General features: G+C 44.3%; 1 protein-coding gene across 1 annotated transcript in view; it reads left to right on the top strand.

The window, feature by feature from the left end:
• The window catches only part of DIXDC1 (DIX domain containing 1), a 61,534-nt gene that overhangs the window by 9,940 nt on the left and 29,334 nt on the right, over window positions 1-22,260 (top strand). Inside the window, 4 exon segments of the mRNA XM_025465548.3 lie at window positions 12,061-12,190; window positions 15,057-15,182; window positions 17,244-17,475; window positions 18,094-18,201. Of these exon segments, the coding sequence (XP_025321333.2) occupies window positions 12,061-12,190; window positions 15,057-15,182; window positions 17,244-17,475; window positions 18,094-18,201 (596 nt within the window).

Here is a 22,260-nt window from a genome sequence, read left to right as displayed (position 1 = left end):
GAGCTACCCGGGCTGCCCCTGAGCTACCCGGGCTGCCCCCTGATTCTTTTTCTATCCATCAGACTGCCTATTCTAAAATTATTTTAAGATTTTAGTTTTTTTAAGTAATCTCTATGTGCAATATGGGGCTTGAACTCATGACCTGAGATCAAGAGTTATATGCTCTACTGACTAGACTGGCAAGGTGCCTCAATAATTTTACGTTTTGCTTATCTCATTATATTCTTTGGACCAAGATGGAGTAGTTTCAAGGCCCCCCACCCCCCCCTTTTTGGCCATTTATCAGTGCTGTGGTCTTGAGCAAGTTTTCCCATGAGAGATGGGGCTAATAATACAGATTTTAATGATTGGGTATGAGAATTAAGGGAGACGATGCATAGAAAGTACTTCAGTCGGTAGCTGACAAGAATTGGCAGTCAGTACATTTTCATTTTCTTCATTTTCTTTTTTCCCTTCAGTGCCCTCTCTCCTAACTCCTTTTGCAACCAAACTACTTTTTAAAGTTCACCTTACTTTTGGGGTGTTGTAAGATCCCACGATTTGGGGGCAGCACTGAATTCAAATCCCATTCCTGCCACTTAGCAGCCCTGTTACCCTGGGCATGTTATTACTCTCAGATCTTGGTTTCCACATATGTAAAATGGGAATAATAGCTACCCACAGGATCAGTGTGTATGTGTGCATTGTGTGTACGGGAATATAAATAACTAAATATTAAAACATAAATTGCATATATATAAATTAAAATATACATTATAGATTTATTTTTATATATCTGGGAAAGAATGTAGTAAAGCACTTAGCACAGTGCCAGCGGGGGGATAAGCATTCAGTAGATGGTAGCTACTGTCTTATTTGCACCTCGCCTGTGCCTGTCACACACAGATACTCTCACACATGCAGCTCCCACCCAGTCCCCATCTCCTGCGCTCTAGCACCTATACTTTGCCAATGGGCTGTAGAACATCTTTACTCTGATGGCTTCCAATAGTTCAGACTCTTGTTCAAAATGGAACTATGTGCTCTTCACATGTTCTCCATCTCAGTGAAAGCATCTCTATCCCTCAGGTATGACTGTACTTTGTGTTTTTGTCGCTGCTTTTATCCTATCAGTCATCTCACTTGTTTCTGGAATTTGTCCTTTTCTAATTATACTATGTCAGTTCAGGTTCTCATAATCTCTCACTTGAATTGTTGCCTGGTCTCCTTATTGGTTTCTCCAAATCTGGGTGTTCCTCATTCTGTCCTGCGTTCTACTGTGTATTCCGAGTGACCTTTCTAAGATGCACATCTCCCTGTTTCACTCTCCCTTTTTCAAAACTCCACACATTGCTGTTAAAAGTCTTTGAGCTCTAAGTATAAGTGTGGATAGATCTTGTGCTGACCTATTTCTCCACCATCATAACCAGAGTCACTGATGGTGCTGCCCACACATTGGGTGGGTGTTCCTTCAGGATTACCATGTGCCTTCACTGCTCTTTCTTTTCTTTTTTACCGCCTTTCCCTAGGATGCTGTTCTCCCCTTCCTCAACTGGCAAACATCCTTAGGGAACTGGGCGAATGCCCTTAACTCTAGACCCTTCCCAGATCCCCACATCCTTCCACCCTGTTGCTCCTCCTGTGTGCAGAGTATTTGTGAATATTTCTCTGTGCCCACCATAATTAACTTTGTATCACAGTTATTTATGTGCCTGTAAGCTCAGGACTTGGCACAATTACTAGCTGTGTTGGTTGATTTTAACAAGTGAAATTTATTATAGGTAAATATGGATCAAGAAGACCAGTTTTACAAGAATGAAGATGGAAGACATTGGTTTAACAGTAGAATGTGTTAAAAATTACGTAGGGGTTTTGGTTGACAGTACTGTGTGAGTCAACAATGTAAGGTGGTAACAAAAAAAGAAAAAGAAGAGGAGGAGGAAGGAGAGGGGGAGGAGGGAAGAATGTGAAATATTTTGGATGAAGAAGCTGAATGTCTGATTTTACCGCCAGAGAATTGTATTTGGTTCTAGGTATCATGGTTTTAGAGGAACTTAGACCAGAATAGCAACGATTCTTGAAACTATTTTGTTTTTAAGACTGTTTGAAAAAAAAAACTATCAAAATAGACACACTGCTAGCTAACACAACCAAGAAGGAAACGGGAGAAAGCACAAATATACAAAATAAGAAGTGACAATGGAGAAGTAACCACTGAAAAAAATTGTGAGAGTCTTTGGAGGTCTGTGCAAACATATTTTAAAACTTTGATGAAATGGATAATTTCCTAGGGAAATCCTGATGACCCAAATTGAAAGAGACAGAAAATTTAAACAGATCAATTTCTGTGGAATAAAAAGGGAATCCTATTAAGAAGCTATCTCTCAAAAGAAGTACCAGTTCCAGATTATTTCATAGAGGAATTCTACCAAACTGCCACATATCATCAGAGTCCCAGTGCTCTATGTGTTATTTCAGAGCATTGAAAATGAAGAGAAACTTCCTACTTCTTTTTAAAAAGCAAATATAATATTGATACCTAAACATGATAAAGACAGTGCAAAAGGGACTCTGCTTCTCCCTCTCCCTCTGCCACTTCTGCAGCTTATGTTCTTTCTCACTCACTCTCTCTCCCAAATAAATAAATAAATTCTTAAAAAATATATAAAAAAATAAAATGTTACACGTGAATAAACAAATATATGAGTGAGGATACAAAGCCCATAAATAGACCTACGGACTTACGGAAATTTAGTATATGATAAAGTTAGCATCTCAGACCAGCAGGGTAAAGAGGCAGTTTTTAATAAATGGTGGTGCTAGAACAACTGGGTAACTGTTTGGAAAAAGATGAATTGGATTTATTTCTCATGTCAAACACAAGAATAGACTGCAAATGGATCAGGGATCTTAATGTAAAAAATAAAACCATAAAAGAAGTAGGAAAAAAACATGTGGATTCTTTCACCTTAGTGAAGGGAAAGGCTTTCTAACCATGACTCAGAATTCAGAGGCAATCTAATAAATGATCAATACATTTGATGATATAAAAATAGAAACTTTTTCATGGCCAAAAAGATACTATAAGTAAAGTCAAAAGACAACTGACAAACAGAAATATCTGCAACACATGTCTAAGACAAAAGGGTAACATTCCTAAGATCTAAAGAATTCTTAAAAATGGAAGGACAAAGGACCTATCAAACTTTGATAGAAAAATGAGAAAAAGACAATTCATTCAGATATTTAAAAAAGTGATAAAAGGTAAAAGATACAAAATGAATTATTAAGCCTACAAAAAGAAGTTTTTTTTTTTTGGAAAGATTTTATTTCTTCATTTGAAAGAGACAGAGCATGAGGGAAGGGAGGGGCAGAGGGAGAGGGAGAAGCAGACTCCCCACTGAGCAGGGAGCCTGATGTGGGGCTCTATCCCACTCTATCCCAGAACCGCGAGATCATGACCTGAAGGCAGACGTTTAACCGACTGAGCCACGCAGATGCCCCTACAAAAACAGGTTAAGTTCATAATGAAAGAAATGAAAATTAAAACAACACTAAGATACAATTTCTCACTTATCACATTGGCAAGGATTGAAAGTACGACAACATTCTGTTGGCAAGGCTTTGGGAAAGTGTGCTCTCATGCATTCCTTTGGAGATGCAAACAGATACAACCCTTTTGGCAGTGAATTTGGCAATATCTGATAAAATTATCCAACTACTTGCCTTTTTATCCAGCAATCCCAGTTCTTGGAATCTACCCTGAAGGTAGACTTGTATCAACATGAAAATATACATGCATAGGGTCACTTATTGTGGCTTTGTTTGTAGTTGCAAAACATTGGAAAACCTCTAAATGCCCACATATAGGAGAATGGTTGAATAAATTCTGGCTTATCCACATAATGGAGTACCACAGTAGCTGTAAAAATGAATAAGGAAAAATCTCTAAATTAAAAATCTCTAAACTAAATCACTGCATACACGGAATATATTAAGTGAAGCAAAGTGAAAAGCACAAATGCAAAGAGAATATCAATGCTGTGCCGTTTTTCGCACAAGAAGGAAAAAAACAGGAACTCATGAGGTTGGTTATGTATGGGGTGGGCAGGAGTAGGTGGAAAGAATGGAGAGGACAGTGGAGTAGAAGGAATGATGAGGAAGTGACACCTTCCTGACTAGATGTTTTTGTATAGCTCTGACTTTTAGAATCATGTTAATCTTTCACCTGATCATCCTAAATGTGGAGAGAACCCACAGTGGACTACTGATACTAGACAAATGAACCCAACTGTATTGCAAATGAAGAACATAACCACACCGAAGGGAGTGGAGGAGAGCTAACCTACGTGACTTGTGAATCAGTATTTTGACAAATACTGTAAAACTAAAGACAAAAAGAACTCTGCACAAATATTATGGTTAGTAAACTAATTTTTCACGAGGTATGAGCAAGTCTGACGCTATTTTATGTGTTCTCTAGGATTGAGCACATATTAGTAAATATATAGTGGAGAGTGAGAGTCCAATTTCTCATGGGGAGAAACGAGTTATAATAAAAGGGATGGAAAGGAGTGAACTCTGCGTTGGATTGAAGGAGGGATCAGGGTAATTTACGCTAGAATTCATGGTGTGTCTCTCTGTCAAGATAAGTAGACATAGACGTGTATGTATATGTGTATACATACTCATGTTTCCTACTCTGCTACTGACAGGGCCAAGAATGTTACCCCAGTGACAGTGAGCACAACTCATGCCCAAAGTTTGGTTTCTAAAAGCTATTCTCCAGTAAAAAGAACTGGAGTTCTTTTGAGAAATAGATGATTCCAGAGCTGGGCAAGGAAAGTACAAGTTGAGGAGTGCGGAGTATCTTATGATGCCAGAAAGTAAGGAAGTGTTCAAAAAACATGATAGGGCCATATGATCCAGCAGTCCTATTTCTGGGTTGGTAGCCAAAAGAATTGAAAGTGGAATCTTGAGGAGGTATTTGCACACTCATGCTCACAGCAGCAGTATTCACAATAGCCAAGAAGTAGAAGCAATCCACATGTCCATCAAGATGAATGGATAAGCAATATGTGGTATAAACATACAACTGAATATTATTCAGTCTTAAAAAGGAAGGAAATTCTGACACATGCTACAACATGGATAAACCTTGAGGACATTATGCTAAGTGAAATAAGCCGATCACAAAAAGACAAGTAGTGTATGATTCTACGTTTTTGAGTTGTTATTTATTTATTATTTATTTTTTTAAAAGATTTTATTTATTCATGAAGGACACAGAGAGAGGCAGAGACACAGGCAGAGGGAGAAGCCCGATGCAGGACTTGATCCCAGGACTCCAGGATCATGACCTGAGCCAAAGGCAGATGCTCAACCACTGAGCCACCCAGGCTCCCTTGAGTTGTTATTTAAAGTATTCAAATTCACAGAAACAGAAAGTAGAATGGTGGTTGTCAGGGGCTGAGAGGAGGAGGAAATGAGATTTGTTGTTTAATAGGTACAAGGTTTCAATTTTACAACATGAAAAAGATCTTTACTTTCATTGCACAACAGTGTGAATATACTTAACACTATTGAACTGTACATTTAAAAATAGTTGAGATGGTAAATTATATGTTATGTGTTTTTTACCAAAAATTTTTAAAAAGTGATGGGCACATATAACAAGGATACAGAAACTAACATTTGTCACAATTTGAGCAGCAAAATAAATAATGATAGTGATGGATTAATATAATAAATAAGTAAAAGTGAAATAAATACCCATGAACCCATACTGATATAAATAAGTAAATGGGGGAGGGAAGAGAGAACTTCTCATATTAGAAATTCTAATAACTATAAAAGGAATGATGGAATTAGAAAAATCATTTGGGAAACGTCAGAGGAATCAATCAGGAAAAAAAAACTCAATGATTTTTGGGAAAGAAAAATCGATGTTAAATTTAAAATGGACAGATAAAGTGATGATGAGAAAAAGGGTATTTTCATAGTCTCAGAGCATTTTCCCACAAGATAGTTACCAATTACAAGGGGAAAAAAGCAACTTTATAATAGAGAAACCTGGCAGACACTACCTTAACCATTTGATCACAATTAATTTCACCAACAATGAGATGTACTGGCATGATGTCTGTGTTGATATGGTCCACTGAGAAGGGTTCACTATGACTTCTGTGTTATTCATGCCCCAAATCCATCCTGAATTTAATCAGTGAGAACTTCAGACAAACCGAAATTGTTGAGGGACACTGTACAGAATAACTGAGCATTATTCTTCAAAATTGTCAAGATCATAAAAAACAGAGAAAGACTTAACAACTGTCCCAGATTGGAGGAGACCAACGAGGCATGATGGCTAAACATAGCGTGACATCTTGGACGGGAGAAGAACAGTGGGACAACTGGTGAAATTAGAATAACATTTGGAGACTAGTTCATTGTCAGTGTTGATGACCTGTTCTGATCATTGTACTATGGTTATGTAAGATGTAAATGTCGGGGAGGGACACCTGGGTGGCTCAGTGGTTAAGCGCCTGCCTTAGCTCAGGGCTTGATCCTGGAGTCCCTGGGATCGAGTCCCATGTGGGGCTCCCTGCATGGCGGCTGCTGCTTCTGCCTGTATCTATGTCCCTCTCTATGTTTCTCATGAATAAATAAATAAAATCTTAAAAAAAAAAAACGTGGGGGAGTTAGATAATGGGTATTGGGGAACTCTTTGTACCATTTTTGGTCACTTTTATGTAAGTATGAAATTATTTCTAAATGAACAGTAAATAAAATGGAAATAATACTTAAGGGTTTTGAATAACCCCCTAGTGTGTAGGTCAACAGTGTGTTCTGGTGGCCAAGGAAGGAAGAAAAAGGGAAATAAAAGTGAAATGTCTCAAACAAGGATTCTTCATGTCTCTTTTTATACCCAGAGTATTGTGTTAGGTTCTAGATGTCTCGGTTTTGGAGAGATTTAGACAGGAGATCAATAATGCTTGAAACTATTTTATGTAAGGGATGTTGACCTTTGCTCACAGCTCTGGATGTATGTAGGAGCAGTCAAGGAGTATCGATATACCTGGGCCCTACCAGGTACCTGTTAGCTCTACCTGAATCCTATGAGGGAACTTGGGAAAATAAAGCTTCCTAAGTTATACCCCCTGGAGAGAATTTGATGGGGTCATGTCTACATGTTTGTGTTTTTTAAAAGCTTCCCTTGTGATCTTGATGCTTAGCCAGGAATGGGAACAGTGCTTTTCAAAACTTAATGTGCATATGAATCACTAGGAGATCTGTTTAAAGTATGGCCTCTGGGGATCCCTGAGTGGCGCAGCGGTTTGGCGCCTGCCTTTGGCCCAGGGCGCGATCCTGGAGACCCGGGATCGAATCCCACGTCAGGCTCCCGGTGCATGGAGCCTGTGTCTCTCTCTGTGACTATCATAAATAAAAACTTTAAAAAAAAAAAAGTATGGCCTCTGATGGAGTAGGGCTGGGCTGGAGCCTGAGAGTCTGCATTTCTGACGGGCTCCCAAGTGATGCTAATGCTGTTGGCCTGTGGGCCATACTTGGGGTAGTAGACAGCTACTTCACGTAGATTATTACTCAAGAGACCCAAGCATTGGCTGTGGGGGAGAAAGTGGTTTAGATGAAGGTGCCTTCTGTTCTGAGCGGTTGAGAAAGGTTCACTGAAACCTTGGGGATGAATTTATTTGGGTGGTAGTGTGGTCCAGTGAAAAGAACACTGGCAGGAGTTAGAATTTCATAGTCATGGTTACTGTCTGAGTGACCCGGAACAAGTTAGATCACTGTTTTTGATTCTCAGTTTCCAATTAACAGAAAAAATGCAGTAAAACTTCCCCAGCAGATTAGTGTCAGGGAGAGTGTGTTCATGGGACCTAGCAGAGTGGTGCCTGGCTGGCCCCTTTGGTGGAGTGTGTGACTCTTGATCTCAGTGGTTGAGCATTCTCCTTCAGCTCAGGGCATGACCCCGGGGTACCAGGATTGAGTCCCACATCAGGCTTCCTGCATAGAGCCTGCTTCTCCCTCTACCTGTTTCTGCCTCTCTCTGTGTGTCTCTCATGAATACATAAATAAAATCTTAAAAAAAAAAAAAAAGCCAACAGAAGGCTTTAGTTACTCAAGTAATAATGATCTTGGCTTAATGTAAACCATTTGTGCTCCTCTGCCCCTGCATTATTAATCTTTTCAGTCATTTAAGTCTTGGCCTGATGAACTGTGACAAATGATTCACTGGCTCAAATATTTGTCGTGTACCTGTTACTCTAAAGTCCAATAATTCTAAAACTATGCTCTACTCCCTGTGTAGAGCATAGTTCAGACCTGAGCTCTTTTGAGCTCACTGTCGCCTTTGCCACTCCTTCCAACCCCCAAAGTATGGGCTCAGGTGGGCTAGTGCTGTCAGAGCCCTGTGTGACACCAGACATCCTCAGGGAGATCAGAGCTGAGGTGTGCAGGAAGGACAGGGAAGGCTTCCTGGAAAAGCTGATGCTTGAGCTGAGCCTTAAGAGGAGGCACCAGGCTCAGGGAGGGGACGTGGCTGGAAAGCTCAGTGTGTTTGGGGTACTGTGCATGGTTTGGATGAACTGAAATGTGCCCCACCAAGGGGAGGGTAGTGAGTAAAATTGAAGAAGAGGTAGCGGCCAGCACACGACAGACTAAATGCAGCTAAGGGGGTTGGATTTTATCTTGAGGATAAGAGAAGCCAGTGAAGGATTTGAAGCAGGAATGTGTGGAGGGTGGGTTGAAGATGATACTAGGTATAGGAAGCTTGGTTAGGAGGTTTTTAAATTATCATTTAAATTAAGTTAGCCAACATATAGTAAGTATATCATTAGTTTCAGATGTAGAGTTCAGTAATTCATCAGTTGCCTATAATACCCAGTGCTCATCCCATCACATGCCCCCCTAATGCCCATCACCCAGTTACCCCATCCCTCTACCTACCTCCCCTCCCCCAACCCTGTTTGTTTCCTAGAATTAAGAGTCTCTCATGGTTTGTCTCCCTCTCTGATCACTTCCCATTCAGTTTTCCCTCCCTTCCCCTATTATCCGCTGCACTGTTTCTTATATTCCACACGAGTGAAACCATCTGATCATTGTCTGTGTCTTACTGACTCATCTTGGTCAGCATAATATCTTCCAGTTCCATCCACGTTGATGTAAATGGTAGGGATTCATCCTTTCTGATGGCTGAGTAATATTCCTTTGTATGTATAGAGGACATCTTCTTTATCCGTTCATCTGTCCATGGACATCTGGTCTCTTTCCACAGTTTGGCTATTGTGGACATTGCTGCTATAAACATTGGGGTGCAGGTGCCCCTTTGGATCACTATGTTTGTATCTTTGGGATAAATACCTAGTAGTGCAATTGCTGGGTCGCAGGGTAGCTCTATTTTTAACTTCTTGAGGAACCTCCATACTGTTTTCCAGAGTGGCTGTACCAGTTTGCATTCCCACCAGCAGTGTAAGAAGTTTCCCCTTTCTCTGCATCCTTGCTAACATTTTTTGTTTCCTGACTTTTTAATTTTAGCCATTCTGATTGGTATAAAGTGGTATCACATTGTAGTTTTGATTTGTATTCCCTGATGCCAAGTGATGTGGAACATTTTTTCATGTGTCTGTTGGCCATTTGTATGTCTTCTTTGGAGAAGTGTCTGTTCATGTCTTCTGCCCATTTCTTGACTGGATTATTTGTTTTTTGGGTGTTGAGTTTGTAAGTTCTTTATAGATTTTGGATACTAGCCCTTTATCTTATATGTAATTTGCAAATATCTTCTTCCATTCCCTAGGTTGCCTTTTAGTTTTATTGACCGTTCCCTTTGCTGTACAAAAGCTTTTTATCTTGATGAAGTCCCAGTAGTTCGTTTTTGCTTTTGTTTCTCATGGCTTTGGAGATGTATTTAGCAAGACGTTGCTGTGGCCAAGGTCGAAGAGGTTGCTGCCTATGTTCTCCTCGAGGATTTTGAAGTCTTTCATCCATTTTGAATTTATTTTTGTATGGTGTAAGAAAATGGTCCAGTTTTATTCTTCTGCATGTTGCTGTCCAATTTTCCCAACACCCATTTGTTGAAGAGACTGTCCTTTTTCTATTGGATATTCTTTTGGTTAGAAGTTTATATGTTGGCCAGGTAGTCAGATCCCAGCTGTTACCCTAAATGCCTTTTTTGGTCTTAACTCCTTTTCCCCAGAGCAGCATGGTTTACTATGGAGGGGCCCTGTGCCTGACTGGTCTGCCTCCCAGGGTGCTGTGGCTGAGGAGTAGGAAAAAAAGGAGCAGAGCTTGGGCAGGAGTCTGGCCCATATCAGGCAGAGGTGCAGCCTCCCCTGTTCTGTGGAGTGAGTTGGTTAGCACAAAGCCCTTCGTCAATGCTTAGACTACATTTACTGTGTTTCAATACCATGTATACCACATCCTAGCTGGGGACATTGGGGAAGTTCTATAACTTCTCTGAACTTCATTCATAGAATGGAGAGGATACTGACCCTTCAATGCTTTTGTGAGAATTAATTACATGATAATAATGATGAAAATAATAATGACATCAACTGTGTGGCAGGTCCTGTTTCAGGTACATTCATCAACACAATAAAACATACATCAAACACCAAAAATAGTGTATACTTCATGTATGTATTAAGTTCTTCCTCCCACTACCTTGCTGATGCTGCACTTCTACAGTTTGCCAGCAGCTGATAGATTATTCCCTTAGTACTGTCTTGCAGAGACTTCATTTATTCCCACAAATCGACACAGAGAAAATAATGAAGATTTAATTTAAGCTCAGGGAGCAGCCAGTGAGTAATTTCCAGCATCATTTCATTGACAGAGTACTTGTGGCTTAGAAATCAACTGTTTTTTTTTTTTTTAATTTTTATTTATTTATGATAGCCACACAGTGAGAGAGAGAGAGGCAGAGACATAGGCAGAGGGAGAAGCAGGCTCCATGCACCGGGAGCCCGACGTGGGACTCGATCCCGGGTCTCCAGGATCACGCCCTGGGCCAAAGGCAGGCGCTAAACCGCTGCGCCACCCAGGGATCCCAAAATCAACTGTTCTTTAACCAGATTGTAACTTAATACTGTTAGCCTCTGAGCCTGATTTTTAGGATTCAGGGTCTTGGGCTTCGGCAGAAACCCAACAGACCTGCTGCTGCTTCTGGGCCATTATTCATGTGCCATTTTGATATTTAGTGCCCTTCTTCAGAACAAATGCATAATCAGAATAAACACCTGAATGCAAGTTTTGTGTAAGGCACAACATGGAAGGCGTAAGATTATCCAAGGGCTGGGATGAGTTATATGTCCATCAGACTTCTGATGATACTGTCTAGCTTAGTCTCACAATAAGTGAAAGTTCTCCCTTCCGCCTGCCCACGTCTTTAGGGCACTGCTTACCAAAGCCTTTCTTTTCCTTCTTTGTGCAGGTTTTAGGCAACTGGATCCTCTTTGGCAGTATAAAGCACAGATTATCACTAACTGTGTAGCAATCCCAGGATTATGGACTCAGGAGAATAAATCTTGCATTGACTCTAAGATGATTGCACTTAAGTCTCATTGTGAAGAATGTAGTGATGGCAGAGGTGGTTCTGAGCAGTTTTGCTGTTTATTCCTGGTTCCCCAATACCTGCCTTCTGAGTATCACTGTCCCTTGTGCATTGTAGACATGAGTGATTGTTCCTGGGAAGCACAGTGGGTTGCTGGCAGCAGTGATTACACCTGAAAACTGGCTGCGTTTCTTGGCTGGTCCTCATCCCTGGTCAACAGAGAAAACACAGGCAAAGCAGGAGTCCATAGTCCTTGAGACACTCATCTGCTTATCTGTGTCTACATTGCCACCAAGTCAGTGGTTAGCTTTCCCTGATGGCTAGCATTAAACTAGAGATTTTTAGAACACATTCCATTTCTGATCATCTTTCTTCTTTATTCCCTTGAAACCTCCTCCTCCCTCTGGATGTAGATTTCCCACCATAGCCCATTCTCAAATGCTGCCTAGAAGGTGTGGGGCAAAGGATAAGAATAATATGCAACCTTTGTCTTATTTCCACCTTTGATTTTCCAGCAACAGCTACAGGCGTACGTGGCCTGGGTGAATGCACAGCTCAAGAAGAGGCCAGCAGTGAAGCCGGTGCAGGACCTGCGACAGGATCTTCGGGATGGGGTGATCCTGGCATATCTCATCGAGATTGTTGGTCAGTTGACCCTGGACTCTGATGCCAGCATAAGCCAGAACATGCCTTCTTTATCCTCCATGCGCCCTTCAGACCAGTTTGCTGCTTCTTTGTAATATGTGGAAATGGAAGTGTAGAAGGTTTAACATACTCAACCAATGTTAATTCATTTATTTATGACTCAACAAATTCTGTGTGCAGGCACTGTATTATGCTCCGGGAATGTGATTATGAGCACTAGTCTATCCTCTCAGGAGTATTCCTATCTAGTTGGAAAGACTGGAAAGTGAAGTCAATTCCATTCTTGTACTTAGGACTCTGATGGGGAAAGGACAAAGAGGAGCACATGGGTAGATGGAGGCACCCAATCTAGTCCTAGGGGTTCGACTTTCCAAGGCTACGTAACTGTATGTGGCAAAGCAGAGGCACAAAGCTAGACCTGCTTTAATTCCAATGTTCATCTATTTTTATTTATTTATGTTTAAAAGGTTTTATTTATTTATTCATGAGAGATACAGAGAGAGGCAGAGACATAGGCAGAGGGACAAGCAGCCTCCTTTAGGGGAACCTGATGCGGGCCTTGATCCCAGGACCCCTAGGATCACAATTCAAACCAAAGACAGACACTCAACCATTGAGCTACCCAGGCGTCCCCCAAAGTTCATTTTATTTTAATTTTTAAGATTTTATTTATTTATTCATAGAGATGCAGAGAAAGAGAGAGAGGCAGAGACACAGGCAGAGGGAGAAGCAGGCTCCATGCAGAGAGCCTGATGTGGGACTCGATCCAGGGTCTCCAGATCACACCCTGGGCTGCAGGCGGCGCTAAACCGCTGTGCCACCGGGGCTGCCCCCAAAGTTCATTTTAAACCTTAGTTTTCACTGATTTGAATCAATTATACTTGAAAATATAGTCAGATAGAAAATGCAGAAGTCACAAAAGTATGTAAAAGCCTTTTTTCCACCCGCACCAGTGACGTGTTCTTTCTGGAAGGGACCAGTGTTAGCAGTTTCTTGCATTTCTTTTCAGACGTTCTGTGCATCTACAAGCAATATGAATATGTATTCTTGGTTTCCCAAAACCCACATTCTTAAATGCTGGATTTTATTGTGACTTTGCTATATGGAAAAATTCACTGAATTCACTATCTTATTCCTCAGTCTTTCTTTAACATGTCCTCATCATCAGGCTTTTGATCCCACTATTCCACTGAAACTGCTTGCATCAAGGTCACAACCTTTGCCTTATCAAATCCAGTGGCTCGGCCTCAGTCTCCATTTTATTCAGTTTAGCAGAACTTGACACAGTTTGTCCCTCCTCCTTCAGACACTCTCATTGCTTGGCTTCCAGGACCCTCCTTCTTCACTGGCTCCCCCTGTTTGCGCTGCTGGCTTTTCTCCTTTTTTTTTTTTTTAAGATTTTATTTATTTATTTGAAAAAGAGAGAGCACAAGCAGGGGGAGAAGCAGGCAGAAGGAGAAGCAGGTTCCCTGTGGAGCAGGAAAGCTGATTTGGCACTTGGTCCTGGGACCTGGGGTCATGATCCAAGCTGAAGGCAGACACCCAACCAGCTGAGCCACCCCAGCACCCCTGGCTTTTCTCCTTTTTGACCTCTAAATGTTGAGGTCCTCTACATTCAGTCTGTAACCCTCGTGTTTCTCTGTCCCCAAGTGATCTCTTCCCATATCTATATTGTTAGCCCTAAACTTGTCTTTGAGTTTGAGACATAAATATCAACTTTGTGCTCAACGTGCCACCCGGATGTCTAAAGTGCAGCAGAGCTTTGGGTAACCTTCTGCCTCCCAATTCCTCCATCCTCCAGTTTCTTCACTGAAGTAACACATGACGATACCATTCACCCAGCCATTAACACAGAACGCTTGGAAGCTGTCCTTCATTATTCTCTTTTCTTCATATCATATATTATACCCTTCATTTGTGCTATCTACTCTGTGTTAAAGTTTCACCCAACATCTGACTTCTCACCTGTCAGCCTTTTCCAGTCAAGCCCAGAACCATCATTATCCCTTACTTTGGCTAGTTTGATTTTCTAACTAATCTCCCTGTTTCCTCTCTACATAAGCTGAGTCCATATATAGTCAACTTCTAAAAACACAGATCCTGTAAGTCCCTTGCCTCAGACTCTCCTTTGGCTTCACATTACACTCAATAAAATTCCAGCTCTTTTCTCTGGTCCATAGACCCTTAAATGTCCTGGCTCTGCTTACCTGCCTACCTTCTTCTAGGACTTGGCTCCCTCCTCTCTCTCCACTCCAGCCACACTGGGCTTGTAGTTCTTCCTCGGATAAGCTGAACTCATTTCTACCCTGGCATTTGTACCTGTGATTCCTCAGGCTGGGATGCTTCCTCATCAAATCTTAACATCTCTTATTTTATTCAAGTCTCTGCCCAAATACAGTATCAGGGAGGCCATGATTCTACTCCTGTTTGTTTTTCCTCATAGCCCTTTTCACCACCTGAAATTATATTACACGTGTACTGGTTAGCTCGGTCATTTGTCATCCCTAGAGATATGACCTCTGCAATGGGAGGGACTTTGTCCATCTTGTTCATTGCTGTTTCACTGGTGCCCAGAACAGTGCTTGGGACACAGCGGGTGCTCAATGAGTATTTGCTGAGTGAATAAGTGCACACACAGTCATTTCACAGCCTCCTGCTTTTAGCTTTGAAAATTTGAAGACCCTCCAAAAGGCTTTTACTTTCTTATTCCCCATCCAAATTACAAGCACCAAGGCTTAACTCACTTGCATAATTATATATAATCTTCTCATTTACATCAAATATTCCCTTTCTTGGTATCTGGCTATTATGAAACTTTGATAGTGTTCCTCCCTATATCTTTTATATGTTTTCTCTCTTTTAACAGCAGGAGAAAAACTGAATGGGGTACAGCTGAGTCCCAGTAACCAACAGGAAATGAAGAATAATGTGGAGAAAGTGCTACAGTTTGTGGCCTCTAAAAAGATTCGAATGCACCAGACTTCAGCTAAAGGTCAGTGCTTTGTCATGTCTTTGGGGGATGAGTATACTCAGCTTTACTCAGGGATTATGAGCCTCGGAAGAACCATCCATTGTATAGCCAACGGTTCTGAGTAGACTGCAATAGGATTAGGCCCATGGTCTCATATCATTTTTCCATAAAGAGAGTTACCCTCTTGGGACAGGGTGATCATTGAAAATCTGGGTGGAGATAGACATTCTCTATTGAATAACAGTTTGGCTGAGTGTATGTATGAAAATAGAGTAGAAATAACAAGATTGGGATATTAGCCTTAGAATATCTCATTTAAGTAATCAAAAATGAAGATAGATTATGTTTTTCAAGTTCCTTCGGTTTCATGCCCAAGCGTTATTTCAAATCATAATAGCTATATTTTTTCCATCCAGTTTTCTAGAAGAAAAATATTTTATAGCTTTTTTTTTTTTTTATATCACGGAATATTTCAGGCAAGATGAAAGGGGCTCTGGGGCCTCTGTACATCCCCTCTGTTGTAACTGCATGGCCAGAAGAGAACACTTCTCTTCCATAATGAACGCAGCTACAAGGAAGCCATTGTTCAGGTGTCTTCACTGAGCCCCAGGCTCTCTGGCCTTCCCGCTGTTTCTCTAAAAATGATTGTAGATCTGGTTCTATTTCAGCTTCAGTTTCTGGGTCTGATTGCCTGTGGCTCTGATGAGAATGGGGGTGGGAGGGAGCTTTCCTTCCACATTGGATTATTGGTGTTCTCTGTGTTGGGATCATTCAGGTGGGGCAGATACTGTATGTACCAGTGAGAATGCCCTGTAGAAAGTATCAGGCATATTTGCAATGCCATGACACTAAAAAGATAGAATTTCACCCATTCCTTAGTTTAACTTTCACCAGACCTATCACATTGTTTTTTGCGTGCATTCTTCTTTTTTTTCTAGGGCAAAATTTAGAGTGCCATAATATTGCTGCTCTGGTCCCCCTGAGGGGTGGGCTTGGGGATCTGGCCCATTAAACTTAGCTATTTTGAGGGAATACTGCAGTGGAGGACATCATTGTCGTTTACCTGGAGAAGTGCAACAGCTTCCTAATTAGTTTCCCGGCTAATTAGGGGGAGTTTTGTCCACCCCCCTCTGCTCTCCACACGGCAGCCATAATGATCTTTCTGGGAAGACATGAGTTCATGCCACTGCTCTGTGCCTGCAGGTCCTTAGGGGGAAATCCAAAGTCCTTCCTGTGGCTTGCTGTGGCCTTTCTGACTTGACCTCTGACTTCACTGCCTGTGGCCTTGCCCTTCACCCTCTCCCCCTGTACTCTGAGCCCTAGCTGTGCTGTGCGTTTTTCAATGGCTCTGTGACAGAGCCATGCCACAGAAATATAATGCGAGTCTCATAGACATAACTTAAAAGTTTCTAATAGCTACATTTACCAAAAAAGGGAAATGAGAGAAACTAATTTTAATAATACATTTTATTTAACCAAGTATATCCAAAATATCATCAGTGGAGTATGTGATCCATGTAAAAGCTAATAATGAGATGTTGTGCATTCTACTTTTTATACTAAGTCTAATGAGATATGTTTCAATCTGACTTTTTTTTTTTTGGTGCTAAGTACTGTTCTTCTAGCACATTTCAATTCAGACTATACCCTTTTAGTGCTCAGAAGCCTCATGTGGCTCATGGCTCCCATACTGGACAGCACGGCTCTCACATGCCATGCTCTCTCTCACTTCTAGACCATCACACCTGCTGTTCCCTCTTCTTGGAATATTCTTTCCTTCTCCTCCTTCACTTGATGAACCACTATTTGTCAGTCAAGTCTCAGTTTTAAGTTTACTTCCCCTAGGAATCTACTTGAGCCCTCTAGACTGGACAAGATGACCTAACTTTGTGCTCCCGGAGAGTCCTGTACTTCTAACATTACACATCACCATACTTTATTATAATTGCTTTTACATGTTCTGTCTTCCTATTGAACATGGCTTTGTGAGGACGAAGAGACCAGTATCACTAGCAAATATGTGTTAAATGAATGAACCCTGTGCCTCCCTCTTAGGACCTCTGGGTCTGTTCTGTCTCTCAGATATTGTGGAAGGAAACCTGAAGTCTATCATGAGGCTGGTCCTTGCCTTAGCAGCTCATTTCAAACCTGGCTCCAGCAGGACAGTGAGCCAAGGACGGGACTCCAGAGCCCCTCTGCAGAGTCACCAACCACACTGTGCCACTGCTGTGGCCCAGGGAGCAGCTGCCGCTCTGGCTGATGTGTGTCATGACATGTCACGGTCAGGACGGGATGTCTTTCGATACAGACAGAGGTAAGGGCAGAAATCTGGGGATGGGAACTTGTTCCTCTCTCTGATCTCTCATGGTGAATGATACCGTGAGATAGATGGATGTGTATCATCTCAAGAGCCCTGCATTGCAGAAAAAAGCATAAAGTATGGGTCAGAGAGGACACTCCAAATGAGAAAAGCCCTTTTAAGAGAGATGTTTACTTTGCAGTTAGTGGAAAGTAAAGGAATCATATTTGTAATTTTTTTGTTCTGGTGCCCAGGATTTAAATATATGCCTTTGGCACAGTGGGTTTTCTTCACTGGGAGATATGTGGGAGCAATGTTCCAAGTCATCTGGGGGAGTCTCTCTCTAGAACATATCCTAAAGCCAACTTGTCCTGAAGACTCACAGCAGGAAACATTGTGGGGATTGTATGTCTGCTGGGAGAGAGCAGGACCCTAGGTGTTGCAGAGATTGGTGAAATTAGTTGTTTTATGTCTGTCTTCCGTACTGGGTGTCAGGTGTCTCTAAGGCAGGGGCTTGGCCTTACTCCTCTTTCTTCCCTTAGTGCCCTCAGAGTGGCCATCGGTCTTTTCTTATTGAGTTGACCTGAACTGAGGACTGACACCCTCTCCTTTGCTGGTGCCCTCCGCCTTTAGGAACAACAGCATGGATGAGGAGATTGAGAATCCCTACTGGAGTGTGCGCGCCCTGGTACAGCAGTATGAAGGGCAGCAGAGGTCCCCGTCTGAGTCCAGCTGCTCCAGGTAACTGTGGTGTCAGCCCCGTAGCTCTAATGTCTTGCTTAAAAGTTGAACTCTTGAGAAGTCTCCGAGTTTTGAGCTTCAAGGAGCAACACAACAGGCAGTAAGGCTTCTAACTCATTTCTCTTTCACTCGGTTTCTGTTAACTTTAAAGGGGTAGTCTTCAGCACTGCTTTGCGGTTTCTTGCTGGCAGGAAGGTAGGGAGGGTGGGGTGTTTCCCACACAGGGAAGCTTTGTGCTGAGCCTGAGCATCACTGCTCAGCTTTGTCCACATGGGGGCGTGAGTAGGAGCTGTTAGGGCCCAGGCCCTGGCTCGGATATCTGTGCCTTAGGGCAGCCACCGATTCTGACAGCCAGTTCCATGGTACTGTCGCTGAGCCTGGCCCCAGAAGGCTGTATCAAGCTTGTAACAAGAGAAAAAAAACTGAGCAGAGCTGTCTGAGAGCATTAGAACATTTCCAACTTTCATTTCTAGGGCTAGGAACTGTGGCAGACTAGTATGCCTGTGAGTGGGGTAAGATGTTTGGGACCCTAGCAGAAAGGCCATCTCTAGCTCTTTGAGCCAAGTGCAAAGACCCAAATAGGACACAGTGCTCTAATAAAAGCCTGATCGATGCCAAGTGTAGTGGCAGGAAAAGACTACTTTCCTGGCTCATATAAATCATGCTCCTAAAAATATATCCCCAGATCATGTTAGCTTATTTACTAACTTCATTTCATTGCTGAATCATATTTAATTTATGCTCTTATGACCTTTTCTTTCCTACCTCAACCCAGCTTAGTCTGTTCTAGTAAAGCCTAGTTGTTCTTTGTCTTGTATGTATCTTAGGTGCATTTGTTTTCTTTCCTCCTGTGTTTTTTCCATATAAAATTCCATCTGAGATTGATAGACTATTTCTTAATTCATTGCAGTCATATGGAATTCTTCCCAGCATTTTAATATACCGATAACCTTGCTCAACATTAATTTTTATGTTTAGTAGATTGCTTTTTTATTTATAAAATTCACATAGCATAAAATTAGCCATTCATCATTTTAAAGTGTACCATTCAGTGGCATTGAGTATCTTCCTCATGTTGTGTGACATCACTTCTATCCATATCAAGGGCATTTTCATCACCCCAAAAGGAAACCCTGTATCCATTAAGCAATAGGTGTGCTAGTATGAGAATCTAAAGCGTTTCTTCCTTGCTTGCTGCTTAAACTATCATTTGGTACAGAATCAAAGGCCGTTCCATTGTATAAGGAGATGTATTGCTTCCTGTATGGCTACAGGCCTTTCACTCTTTTGTGCCTGCCAGAGTTAGAGTTAGAGAGAGAGCCAGAGAGAGAGAGAGTGTGTGTCAGAGAGTCAGAGAGAGTGAGAGAGAGAGAGCCAGAGCGAGCCAGAAAGGAGAGTCTGGATTTCTTCCTGAGAACACCTGCTTCCTTGCTTTCTGGCAGGAGAACTCAGACTAGGGCAGGAGCTTTGACACTGTGAATTAGGGACCCACTGGAACTCGGGCTGCAGTGGGCAGGCAGTGACAGATTTCCTGGGAGAGGGGTCAAGTAGTAATTCGCATTCCCTTGCTGATTTTTGCCATTTTCTTCTAAGCTGACCTCTCACTCACCTCTTTGGGATGCTGGGTCAGCACCCTGAGTTTTCCTCAGTGAGCACCGGGACCCAGCAGGCTCTGGAACATTCTGCCCGTCCCCGCCTTCCTCGGGAAGGGGGGTGGGGGAGAGGCCACCTCGTGGCTCAGTGACCCAGGAAGGCCGGGAGACCCGCCGCGTGAGTGTGAACCGGGCGTGGCTCCCATGCAGGGAAAGGCGGCCGGCCCCCTGCGCCTGGAGACCCCCGGCGGGGCTCGGTGACCTCGCGTCCACGCAGAATGGTCCCCCAGCTGGGAAACTAGAAGGCTCGCAAGGCCTGGGGGACGGCGGGAGGGGATGGGCTTGGCGGCGCTGTCTCCACCCCGGCGAGGAGCCGGCGATCCCGGCCGCGACCTCGGGGCGGCGAGGGAGGGAGGGGTCGGCGGCGCAGAAAGGGCGTCTGCGGCCCGGGGTGCCCGCTCCTCCCGGCGCCCGGGCCCCGCCCTCGCCCCCCCAGTCCGGGTCTGAGCCCCGCGCGTCCCGCCGCGCCGCCAGCCTGGGAGCGGGGGCGGAGAGGGGCGGGGCGGGGCGGAGGCGGCGCGGAGCCGGGGCGGGGGCCGGCCGGGCCGGGGCCGGGGCAGGGGCAGGGGCAGGGCCGGGGCGGGGCAGGGCAGGGCAGGGCAGGGCAGGGGTGCCGCGCGCAGCCGGAGCCACGGGCGGCGCGGCGCGGGGCCGGCGATGGGGTGAGATGCCCGCGCCCGGGGGCACGGCCGGAGCCGCGCGGCCGCCGCGATGCCGCTGCCGGGGCCCCGCCGCGGGCGAGGGGAGGCGGCTTCCGTGCGGGCCGGGCTGCGGCAGCGTGTGAGCGGCCGGGACCGCGCGCCTCACCCCCGGGAGCATCCCGGTCCGCGGGGCCTCGCCGCCCGCCTCGCCGCCCGCCTCGCCGCGCTTCCGACTGGGCTCCGCGGGCGCGGCCGGCGGCTCTGGTAGGCGGCCTGCGGGGCAGCGCGTCTGGGGGCCCCCGCGCGGAGACATGCCCGTGACCCCCCGCCGCCCGCCTCGCCCGGGGAAACAGGCTCGCTGAAGCCGGAGCCAGGACGGGGACCATGGGAGGGACGCAAGTCAAATGGTGAGCAGGAGCCGCTTCGGCCGGGGGGGATGGGGATGGGGGCGGGGGCGGGGGCCGCGCGGGGGCCGGGGGTGCTGCTGGCCGGGGCCAGACCGGGATGGCCGGGGGCGCGGCTCCGGGAGGATCGCAGCGCAACACGGAGGGTTTGGGAGCCGAGCCCGCCGCGGGGAGGGAGGAGTGGCCCTTCACCCTGTCCTGTCTCCGCTGCGGGAGGGCACGGCCGGAGGACCCCGGGCTCTTTCGCGTTGCCCATTACCCATTTTTTAAAGATTGATTTTCCTGTCATTTGGACTTTGCTGGGGGATCGTTTGTCTGATGCTAAGATTGGAGAGAGGTTAGATCTGTGGGAATTAAGAAATGTAGCAGTCACACTGTTTTTGTAACCAATTCCCTGATTTGAGGGGATTATGATGGCAAGCCGGGCATTACTTGTTTGCAGAATAGGGGTTTTGAGTTCTTCGGGGAGCCTAAATCACGTAATTAATTAGCATTAAAATACTTTTCTGTGACCTGAAGTACATGATCGAATGCACCATCCTCACTGGTATAAGGTTCTTGGGGAATGCAGCAAGATTGCTGCTCTGACATGTGCCTCAGGATTTTTCTCCCACAGGTCCTTTATCTTGTGACTTGGCCACCTAGTTTCATGGTCTTACCTCCCTGTGGCCTCACATACTGGCAGCCTCAAATTCAAGAAAGAAAAATGTTGTTTTCCTTTGGCTGCTCTGCCACTCCCCCAGTGGGGTTGGATGTGCAGACATCCGCCTCCTTCTGCCCTTATATGGGAGACAACTCACTTAAGAGGAAGAAGGTGGAGCTGAGCATGCGTCTCTGCTTTTAGGCGTGCAGTTCTCCAGCATCCCAGGTTCACACTCCTCTTCCCACCCTCACCCCCCTGCGTCTCACACATCCCCACTGTGGTCCAGCCAAATGCAGGCAGTGGAACGTGTCAACCATAGCACCTCTCGGCTAAGGAAGTGTCGTTTTATCATTTCTCAAAGAAGAGCAGCTGATACGGGCCTCTGTCTGCAAGTGGATCCCCATTTCTGTTGGAATCTGAATGCGGAGGCCTGAATGGTCATAAATCTATTCTCCTTATGGTGACAGAGAGCCCTGACACTAATGCTTTTCCAGCAGTTAGTTCATGTTGGCCTGGAAGCCAGATTGCCCAGGTGGTGAAAGATGGATAAGCAATGACCTTTTCTAAATACCACTTCTTGCCACCTCTCTATAACAACCCCCCCACCTCCTGCTGGGGTGATAGATCTTTAGATAGGGTAAAGCAATTTTCCTTCATTTGAAGAAGCAAAAAACTTTGTATTTTTTTCTGGGGTTCTGATAAGGATGAGGATGTATCAC

Source organism: Canis lupus, chromosome 5, assembly GCF_003254725.2.
Source record: "Canis lupus dingo isolate Sandy chromosome 5, ASM325472v2, whole genome shotgun sequence".
Taxonomy (NCBI): domain Eukaryota; kingdom Metazoa; phylum Chordata; class Mammalia; order Carnivora; family Canidae; genus Canis; species Canis lupus.
Note: the sequence above shows the minus strand (reverse complement) of the source record. Positions and strands in the feature narration are given on the sequence as shown.